Source organism: Fukomys damarensis, unplaced genomic scaffold (assembly GCF_012274545.1).
Source record: "Fukomys damarensis isolate Sample0158 unplaced genomic scaffold, DMR_v1.0_HiC HiC_scaffold_17, whole genome shotgun sequence".
NCBI classification, from domain to species: domain Eukaryota; kingdom Metazoa; phylum Chordata; class Mammalia; order Rodentia; family Bathyergidae; genus Fukomys; species Fukomys damarensis.
The window spans coordinates 2,620,973-2,631,695 of NW_022900929.1; the positions used below are offsets into that span (position 1 = coordinate 2,620,973).

Sequence of the window (10,723 nt, forward strand, 5' to 3'; positions counted from 1 at the left end):
GGGATGTGATCCGAGATGGAGGAGTAGGTCAGGGAGCTGCCCTCTTCGCTGCTGCTGATACACTCGCTAGCACTGCTCCGCTCATTGGTGACAAAGCTGCCCTGGTCATCGTGGAAGCTCATCTAGGGGGAGAGCAAATCAGGGCAGGGCAGGGCTGTGCCCAGAGTCCAGAGCAGGCTGGTGGGGTGAGATGCTAGGGAAGCTGGAGAGGAGACCAGGATAGCTTGGGGTAGTGGTTAGACAGTACGGTGGGTTGGCCTGAGGATATAGGTGGGAGCATCTGGAAGGGCAGAGGATAGCCTGGGACCAGAAACAGGTTGATCAGAGAGGGGCTGATGGGGTAGCTGCACGCAAAGGGTGAGATCTTCTGGGGAAAGGGACAGAAGAGCCTGGCGGCTTAGCCTGAGACTGAGTGGGTAGCCTGGGATGAGGAAGCCTGAGACACACTGTATATAGGAAGCTTCAGGCAAAGGGCAGAATAACCTCTAACAGAGAAAGAGGTATCCTGTAGGAAGACTTGGGGTAGCTCCAGCCAGCGACTGGGGTAGCCTGAAACAGACTGTAGGACTGATGGGAGCAGGTGGGGAGCTATCACAGGGCAGATCTGGAGGGAAGAAGCCTTTTTTTCCCCTGGTCCTGGGGATTGTCTCACTAAGTTGCTAAGTGGCCCAGGCTAAGCTTGAATGCACAATCCTCCTACCTCAGCCTGGAGAGTGCTGGGATTAAAGGTGTACACCAACATGCTCAGGTCTGTAATAGGTCCTTACAGAAGCGGTGACACTACTCCCCTAACAGAGCCCCGCTGCTGCGTGTATGCTCACCTCCTCATAGTCATTCTCTGGTGTTAGGAAATCATCCACGATGGTGACCGGGGGGCCCAGATGCTCACTCAGCACATCCAGGAAGCGATCAGTGTCCCGACTCCGCACCGGGTGTGAAAAGGTGAAGAGCTTCCTGTGGCTGGGTGGCCGGGCCAGGTCCAGGCTTGGGGGGCTGTCAGGGCAGGTGGGTCCGGGGTCTGGCTGAGGGGAGGGTGCCCTGCTGCTGTCCAGGCTGGCGTAGGGGTGAGATTCAGAGCTGCTGGGGGAGGCCAGGCCCCCTGAGCACAGCGGGTCGTAGCAAGGGGAGGGCAAGAGCCGCTCTCTGGGCCATGAGATGTTGGACAGGGTCCTGGGCGCTGCATGGGGGATGTGGGAGATGAAGTGTGAGGACCCCTCTTCAGACAAGACCTGGGTTCTTGGAGCAGGCTGGAGGGGAGGGCCTGGAGTGGGTGGGTTCTGTGTACTGGACACCACCCTTTCCCTCCCTGGGCACAGCACAGAAGACCTTGGGTGACCTTGTCACCCATCATCTTCTCTAAGGGTGACTAGAGGTTAGAGCTAGTGGCAGAGAGGGAATCACTTAGTCTCAAGTCAGGCTAGACCCCAGCTACTCTGGGAACAGATCCCAGGAGTCTCACCAGGGACCTAACTCAAACAAGGGAGGGGCTTTCTATAGGCCCCAGGTTAGGGGTAGGAGGCATCTCCCATACCCAGGAAACAATCTTCCCGCCTGGGCCACTCACAGAGCACTGCATGCACTTCATAGTTTATCCAGGAGGGCAATTCTTGGGGGCAATTCTCTGCTTTTCCAGATAGATAGCTGGGGTGAGGGCCACAGGGGACAAGGGGCTGGGACAAGACTGACCATAGTGAGTCCTACCCATGCATGAAGGCCTCTGCATCCTCTACAACCCAGTCTCTTGGCCACAGAGCAGAGAGGAAGGAAGCTCCAAGGGTGTGCCCAGGGGTAAGGATGACACTCAAACAGCCGTAAGGACAGAAGCCAGCACACCCTGAGGATCCAGGGCTGGCTAAGCTCTTACCTGATGTGCCCACCAGGCTGGGGACTGGGGGGGAGGCCCGGGATTTGGACACAGTCCCCATCTTCCCCTTGAAGCTGCTGTTCAGTCGAGACTCCAGCTCTGCATAGACAGCTGACATCTGGGGGAGGTGGGTGAGACCACCCATCCCAGATTACCCGCGTGAAGACCCAGCAGGGTGGCACAGGCCAGATCTTGGTGTTTGGCTCAGGCCTGAAGTAGCCCCTAGGATGCCTTGGTCTGGGGTGGGCCCTGCCCCATGGGCCACCCAGTCCCCACCCACACTGACCCCACCTAGAAGGCAGGAAGAAGGTCTCACCATCTTCGGGTTGGGGGTCTCAGGGAGGGAAGTGCCATCACCTGCCTGGCGCTCGCCTGGGATCAGAGGAAGAGGCATCTCAGGGCAGTCGCTGAGACCTGCCAGGAGGTTGCCATGGAAGTCTAGTTACCACATCTGAGCATTTTTTCCCTCTCTTTTGTGGTGTCAGGGATTAAACCCAGGGCCTTGCACTGAGCTACAACCCCTAGCCCACCCTCCTTTTTAAAATACAGTCTTGCTGAGTCACTGTGTTACCCAGGCTGGGATTGAATTTGTGACTCACCTGCTTCCGCCTACCAGTGCTAGGATTATAGGATTTTAGTTCCTGTGCCACATACCCTGCTTCTACACCTGAGCCCTAAAGCTCTGGCCTGGTCCAGACCCAACAAGCTCTGCAGACTCAGAGAGGCCACTGCATCAGCCCTGCTGACCCCTAGTCCTGTCAATTTCTCATCTCATCAAGCCCATTTTGCAGGTGGGAAAACTGAGCCCCAGTCCTACCTCCAACTTGCTATATTTTCCATCTGGGACTTACCGCAGCTGAGGCTGGCCTCCAGGCCCTGGGATCGGAGGCTGCGACGGCACATGGAAGAGGCCCTGAAGGAGCTCCGAGGCTGAGGCTCTGGGGTGGGCTCAGGTTCCAGCTCAGGCTCAGGTTCTATATCCAGGTCAGGCTCAGGCTCTGCTGTGGGACATGGAGAGGACATGGGACCCTTGTCCTCTACGTCTATTCAAGCAAGGAGGGTGAGGGCAGAAGCCATCTGCAGCAATATGGAGCCCTTCCCTGAAGGCCCCCAGGACATTGCTCTCAGGGAAAAGCAGGGACCAGAAACCAGGCTCTAAAGCTGAGGACCACGGCCTGAGCTGGGTGGGGAGGGTCCCAGCCCTCTTCCCCAACACAGTTCTTCTTAGGACCCCATGTTTCCAGGGTCCCAATGCCAGCTTGTCAGTGTAGCAAGCTTGCCCAGCGCAGCTTGTTGGGCAAAATGAAAGATTCTAGGCCGAGGCAGATTTGTGGGATACGTGCTGCCCAGTCTGGACCCTGAGCTTTTTGCTAAAGCTCTTGGTTCTCTTAAACAAATTGTGGGCACCCAGGACTAGGGAAAATGTGGGCACCCAGGGCCAGTAAACAGCAGACCTGCAGGGATTGTCACAGCAGGTGCAGAGTGCCTGTGGGGGTAATTCCCAGGGTTCAACATCATTTCCTTTCAACAGGTGTCAACCAGGAAGTGCACAGTTTTGTGGGCACATAGAAGTCACACTCACACTGGGTGTGTGTGCTGTGTGCTGGAGCCCACCATCTGCAATGGCCTGACCATGTGCTTAGGATCCAGGTGGCAAAGGACTGATGGATCTACAAACAGTGATCATGTAAACTTTTTCTTTTCTTTTCTTTTTTTGAGACTGGGCCTTGCTGTATAGTTCAGGCTGGGCTTGAACTGGCTATGTAGTCCAGGCCGGCTGGCCTCAAACTCATGCCTCAATTTCCCAAGTGGGGGGATTAAAGGCATATGTCACCACTCCTTCCCTAGTCCTTCTTTCTTCTTTCTTTTCTTTTTCTTTTTCTTTTTTGGTACTGGGGATCAAATTCAGGACCTTGCACTTACAAGGCAGGCACTGAGATGCTGAGCTAAATCCCTGGCTCCCTTTTTTAGTTTATATTTTGAGACAGGATCTCATTAAGTAATTAAGTTATCCGGACTGAGCTTACTTGCAATCCTCCTGCTTTAGCCAACCAGAGTCCTGGCATCAAGGTGAATTTCTCCATCCATTCTTTACATGCCAGGGTGCACAGCACAACCACTGAGATTACTCTGATTTTGTGCATGAGATTCCTGAGACCCCAGGAGATGAGGAGGGAGTCTTAAGCCTTAGGTTATGCTGCATGGAGGTCAGGCTGTGCAGGCACATCCTCAAGGCCAAGCATGGGCCAAGCCCCAGTGTGCTGTGTGTGTATTTGCCTGACACATCTATCATGGGAGGGGCAGGGACAGCTTCAAGACCTCACAGGCAAGAACAGGTAGGTGTCTGTTTACCTGCTGGGCTGAGCAGCTGGCAGCCACAGGCCAAGGAGAAGGAAGCTTACCTGTCATGGCTGTGTAGCCCAGGAAGCATGCAATCTTCTCCTGACACAGCTCCTGCTCCTCATAGGTTAGCAGCTGGTAGATAAACTGCCAAAGCACCTGCTTGGCAGGTGTGTCCAGCACTGGGTAGACATCGACGATGAAGGTGTCAATGTTCCTGGGGAGGGCACAGGAGCAAGGGGCTTGAGTCAGGGGTGCCTGGTAGTGTTGGGACAGGCAAAGTGGCACCTCCAATTTAGCCTCTGCTCTGACCTCGAAAGAGCACAGTGGACAGTGTAGGCAGGCTCTGGGAACAGGCTGCTCAGCTTTAAGTCCCAGCTCTGCTGCTTACCAGCTTTCTCAAGTTACTTAACTTCTTTGTGTCTCAGTTTCTTCATCTGTCAAATGGGGATAAAAATAGCATCTACCAAACAGAGCTGTTATGAAGATTAAAACACAAAAAGTGCATTGGGAAAATGGACTCAGTGTATCACGGACTAGCAGATGATGTCCCAGGGACTAAAATATGGTCCACCATCTGCTTTTTGTTTGTTTGTTTTGAGACAGGGTCTCACTATGTAGTCCAGGTTTACCTTGAATTCACTATGTAGCCCAGGCTGGCCTTGACCTCATAGCAATCCTCCAGATCAGTCTCCCAAGTACTGGATTACAGGTGTGTACCACCACACACAGCTAGAAAGTTTTACTGAAATATGATCATAGCCATTGTTTATATTTTATCTATGTTTATTTCCTAGTTACTTTGGCAGAGTTGAGTAGTTGTGATGGAGGCCCAAATGAACCCACAAGACCTGAAATGTTTACTACAGTATTTGATCTTTCATAGAAGCATATTGTTGACCCCTGAAATCTATGGGAAAATAAAATTGGATTTTTTTGTTTGTTTTTTGAGACAGGTTATCATGTATTTCAGGCTGGTGTTGAACTCACTATGTAGCCCAGGCTGGCTGGCCTTGAACTCCCGGCAATCCTCCTGGCTCAGCCTCCCAAGTGCTGGGATTACAGGCATGCACCACCATACCCAGATTCTGGAACTGGATCTTTACATAACTCCACATACAGAAGTGAACTCTTGTTGGGTGAAAGGTAAAATTATGAAATTAAGAGAATATTTTTTTACCTAGAAGGAGAAAAGGACTTAAAATTCCAAGAGCCAAAACTATAAGACCAAAAATGTGGTGAGCCTGATTATACAAAGTCAAGGACATTTGTTCAAAGAGGTACAACCTAGACACATTAATATTAGACACAAACAGAACAACAGTAGGAATAACAAATAGGTAAGATATTTACAATGTTCAAAATTGGGGATGGGGATTTAGCTCAGTGGAGCCACACCTGCCTTGCAAGTGCAAGGTCCTGAGTTTGATCATTAGTACTGCAAACAAACAAACACCTCAAAATCAAAGAGCTGGATGTGGTGGTGCATGCCTGTGATCCCAGCACTCTTGGAGGCTGAGGCAGGAGGGCTACAAGTACAAGCCCAGCCTGAGTAACTTAGTGAGACCCTGTCTGAACAATTAAAAGCAAACAAACAAACAAGGGTAGGGGATATAGCTCAGTGTGAAGGTGCTGGGTTCAATTTCCAGCACCCCCTGACTAATAAAAATAAAAAGATGGACAGTGCTGCAACTGATGGGCATTTGGCTGGTTATAACCAATACATTAAATGGACACAGACATAAATGTGGACAGAACTAACATAGTACTTGGTAGAAAAGTCCAACACAGAAGACAATGCAACAGGGCCGGGGATTTAGGTCAGTGGCACTGTGCCTGCCTCACAATCACAAGGTCCTGAGTCAATTCCTGGTACAGGGTTGGGAGAGAAGGCAATGCAACAATGTAATGCACCAATGATGTAAAAGAAAAATTCATCTTATCAAATAGCAATGCACTCTTTATGAGAACACCTTCAAACAAATCCCCATTAAACTTGCCAGACTAGTGGACATAAATGGGAGAGAAACTACAGCCTAATAGGAATGGAGGCTAGAATTACCCATATGTTCATCACTGGACAAATGGATGGACAAAATGTGGTACAGTCATTCAGTGGGATATATAAGAGAATTAAGTATACACTATACCTCAAATATTGAACATATAATGCTAAACAAAAAGAAATAAGAAGGGGATTTAGCTCAGTGGCACCTTGGGCAGGCACAAGGTCCTGAGATTGATCCTCAGTACCCCCCAAAATAATAGTAATAATAATGATAATAATAAGAAGAAGAAGAAGAAAGAAGGAAAGCAAGAAAAAAGAAACAAGAAACAAATAAATAAGAAAATATGATGCTAAATGAAATATTTCAGGCATAAAAGTCTACATATTATATGATTCCATTCATATGGAAATCCAGAATAGGAAAGTCTATAGAGACAGAAAGTAAATTATTGGTTGCTTAAGGTCAAGGGTTGGAGATTTTAAAGTGTGTATGGAGGTGTCATAGTGAAAGGGACGGGCTTTTTTTTTTCTGCGATGAAAATCTAATATCAACTGTGACAACTGCACGTATTTGGGGGTTTTTATGTGTTTGTTTTTAGTTTTCTGAGACAAAGTCTCACTATGTAGCCCAGGCTGGCCTTGAACTCACAGTGATCCTCCTGCCTCTGTCTCCAAATGCTGGAATTAAAGATGTGTGCTAACATGCCTGGCCCAATGATTGTACATATTTGTGAATTTATATAAAAAAATCTCTGAATTGCACACTTAAATGGGTCAAGTCTACAGTACGTTTAAACAAAAGGAAGAGCAGGGGCTGTGGCTCAGTAGGAAAGTGCTTGCTTAGCATGTCCAAAGCCCTGGTGTGTGTGTGTGGGGGGGGAGCCAAAGCAAAGGGAATGAAGAAGTGAAGGGCTTCTTGGTACAGACCATGGTAATGACCTCATGGGCTGACAGGGATGATAAACACAGCCTGCTGCAGCTGAGGTGTAGGAAGATTCCCCTATTCTCACACCAAAGGCCTGGCCAATGGCCAGTCAGTCCCACAGGCAAGGCTCTCTTGAGGTCCCACACACTGTCCCTGTCTGCCTCGCTCCCCAGAGAAGGCTGTGACTTTCCCAAGGTCACATGGCTAGGAGGTGTCAGAGTCAGAATTTGTCCTAGGGCAACCCAATGACCCCCACCCGGGGTGTGTGGTACCAGCTGCTCCTGAAACCTCTCCCAAGAGAAGGACTAAGAAGGCTCATGCGGGGAGACCAGGATGGTGAGTCTGGGTTGTACCTGGAACACACTCTGGTTAGAGCCCCACCACCATTCTGCCCAGCCACCTGTGCTGGAAGAAGCTCTCCAAAGCCCGGCAGACCCCATAGCGCTCGGGAGGCGTAAGCAGGTGCTCCAGCTGCTGGCTGAACGTCCTTCCCTGGACCCGGATGCTGGACGGCAGGATCTCTGCCACCCACTGCAGGGAGGTGAGCGCCGAGGATGGGTTGGGGGAATCCAAAGAATCGGAGTCTGCTGGGACCACAGGCAGGGGAGGCATTTTTGACCCAGAGTTCCCCGTCCAGGGGCAGTTTCCCTGGCAGCTGGGAACAGGATGAAGGGAGAGCCCTGGACAGGGTGGCTCTATAGCATCACCTGGGGGCAGCCCTGGGAAGAGAAGCTGCAGGTCTGGGGGAAGAGCACAGTGCTCTGCAGACTGGTATATCTCACATTTGTGGGCTGAGAAAGCATGGGAGTCTCACCGCTGGCAAATGGGATGAGCCCTTCCTCCACGACCAGCGTGGGCATTGCGCCACTGCCCTGCAGCATGGACACGACTTTGTCGTGCGAGCAGTTCCTGCCAAGCAGAAATGGCCCAGAAAGGCTTGATGCATAAGCTCTGTCCAGGCCACCGGCCAGACCTCCCTAGCCTGCCCACAGTGCCCGTAAAGCAAGTTGGGCCAGACTAGCCAGGTCCCCGCCTCTCCTGTTTGGTAATCTCCTGTGCAGGAGAAACCCAAGGCCTCAGGCAGCCTGGCTTGCTGCTGTTCTGGGCCTCTGGTCATGGAAGGAGCTGTGCCCATGTCATCCCCAGGTGGAGCTCCCCTTCCAGAGCAAGATGCAGATGGTCCCTTCCATTCTGTGTCCCCAGCACAGAACAGTAGTATTTTCCTGGTTGGAAGGATGACCTGAGATCCTGGCCAGGTGAAAGGGGATTGATTCAAGGAAGAGGACAAATGCTGGGGATCAGAGGGTCAGAGGAAATTGTGCCCCTGGCCTGGGTGTCCCAAGGGCATGAGTCCTGGGGGGTAGTTCATCATTGGCTCTGATGTCCCCAGTAGTCTCTGACCTCATGTCCAGTCCGTTGAGGAAGAGGATCCGGTCACCTGATTTAAGGGCCGCATTGTCAGCTGGGCTGCCTGGAAGTGGGGAAAAAGGGTGTGTGTTGGTCAGCTGGGCAGGGCCATGTGCCATTCTCCCACTATACAGGTGAGAAAGGAGACTCAGTTAGGGACGGTATAGCATTTGCCTCTAAACATATCTTTCCAACCTGTTGGTCTCATCATGCCTGAATAATAATAAAACCTACATTTTAAAATATGTGGGAGCAGTTGGGCATAATGGCACAGGCCTGTAATCCAGCACACTGGGAGGCTGAGGCAGGAGGATTGTCAGTTCAAGCCCAGCCTGTGTGATTTAGCGAGACCCTGTCCGGCACCCCCCGCAAAGAAATAGCTGGGGATGTAGCTCAGTATGAAGGCCTTGTGCTCAATCTCCAATATCTCAAAGATAACCAAAAAATAAGTAAAAATCAAGTCAGGTATGGTGTCCCATGCCTGTAATGCCAGCACTTGGGAGGCTGACGCAGGAGAATTGCCACAAGTTTGAGGCCAGCTTGGGCTACACAGTGAGTCCAAAGCCAGCCTGAACTACATAGAAAGACCCTGTATCAAAAAACTAAAACAATTCAAAACATAACAAAACACAGAGGAACAGCTAATTCTCTCTTTGCCTCGGAGGGAGGCTGGTTGATATGTTTTATTTCTCTTTTATTGGTCCTCACACTAAATTTGACTTGGAACCATGTAGGGGAAATGATAAATGTTTAAAATAAAACACGCTCAGATGGTGAAATGTTTTCTCTTGAGGCTGTGGAGTTTGCCTGGAGGGGAAGAGAACTATCAGGGAAGACTTCCTGGGAGAGGCGGGCTGGGGAAAGTCTGTCCTGAGATTGGAAGGAGAGAGTGATAGCGGTGGCTACTCCAATATGGCCTGTCTGGAAGGAGTGCAGTTCCTTGGGCCTTTTCCTTACTCTGCTGTCAATAGTTTAGTGATGCTCACATCTGAAAAGAACTGCAGCCTGCCAGTTATCAGCAGTAGATCTCAGAACGATGCGGAGGTACCGTGGGGCTTTCCCACCTCACAAAGGAAGTGAGATGCAGAAGGGTATGGATGGGGAGCAGCATGCTCAGGTTCTAGGAGGGATGGACACAGGTCCGAACATGTGACCCAGCCTTGTGGGGTGGTTGGTTATGAGAGAGTTCAATTCAATGTCAAGGGTAGTTTCTGCCCCACTGCAACCTCCCGCAATGGAAATGAGCCCCCCTGCTTCTGGAAGCGCGGGGGTGGGGGAGGATTCCTGCATGTGAACGGTTCTGCTATCTTCAAGATGCCAGGATTTCAGGAGCGTAAAGGGGTAGGCTGCTCAGAAGGAGACAGGGAATCCAGATTTGGGGAGCAAGTTCTGGGGGTGGGCAAGGCCCTGCCACCTGTCTCAGTCAGGCCTGCCAGTAAATGCCTAGGTCACAGTGGACTCTGCCCAGGACATACTGCTTGGGGCTCAGCTTGGGCAAGGGCCAGCTCTATTCTGGCTGCTCCGGTGTCCCAGGAAGTTACCTCAGCCATCCTAGTGGATAAAGAAAGGTCAGAGTGAAGAACTTGGCTCACTTGAGTGGCAGTGACAGTTAACTTGGAGCAAGAGAGGTCAGAACCCAGACCTCTGAACTCATGCATCTTGGGTAGGTGGTTGATTTGGAGGTGCTGGCCCTGGGACATTCAGAGGGCACAGGCTATGTGAGGCTGGCACCTACTAGAGAGGGTGAGGCATGGCTGAGCAGCAGTCTACAAAGATAGAATTACCAGGGAGTGCTACCAAAGGGCCTTCACCTTGTCCTGGGCTTTAGGAATCAAGACAACCTGTTCAGTCCTTACCAGGCAAGACAGACTCAATCCAGACAGGCCCATGGCCACGTAGAGTGAAGCCAAAGCTCTTACTGCCCTTGTAGACTCGGACAGTCCTGACAAGAAAGAAGGGGCAGGGTGGGAAGCGGGACAGGGATCCGGGTTCAGGAATGATGATGTCCCATAGCCCCTCTTAACCTCCTTTGTCCCTCCAGGTGCCCACTCCCATGCCCTCTGCCCACTCCCCCATCCCCAGCCTGTACCGGAAGGGCGTCGGCGTTCAGTGGTTCAGTGCCCTCGCGCCCCGGGTACCTGCGCGTTCCCCCGGGGCCGGCGCGGCCACTTAACAGCGA

At 51.4% G+C, this 10,723-nt stretch overlaps 1 protein-coding gene across 1 annotated transcript in view; it reads right to left on the reverse strand.

Moving 5' to 3' along the window:
* Grid2ip (Grid2 interacting protein) overlaps positions 1-10,723 on the reverse strand; it is a 25,151-nt gene that overhangs the window by 6,740 nt on the left and 7,688 nt on the right. Inside the window, exons 2-12 of the mRNA XM_033765064.1 lie at positions 10,683-10,723; positions 10,401-10,486; positions 8,539-8,608; positions 7,952-8,046; positions 7,538-7,721; positions 4,267-4,421; positions 2,716-2,862; positions 2,181-2,278; positions 1,865-1,982; positions 822-1,177; positions 6-122 (exon numbers count right to left, since the gene is read on the reverse strand). The exon at positions 10,683-10,723 is cut by the window's right edge and continues 268 nt beyond it. Of these exons, the coding sequence (XP_033620955.1) occupies positions 6-122; positions 822-1,177; positions 1,865-1,982; positions 2,181-2,278; positions 2,716-2,862; positions 4,267-4,421; positions 7,538-7,721; positions 7,952-8,046; positions 8,539-8,608; positions 10,401-10,486; positions 10,683-10,723 (1,467 nt within the window). The remainder of the gene's footprint in view (positions 1-5; positions 123-821; positions 1,178-1,864; positions 1,983-2,180; positions 2,279-2,715; positions 2,863-4,266; positions 4,422-7,537; positions 7,722-7,951; positions 8,047-8,538; positions 8,609-10,400; positions 10,487-10,682) is intronic.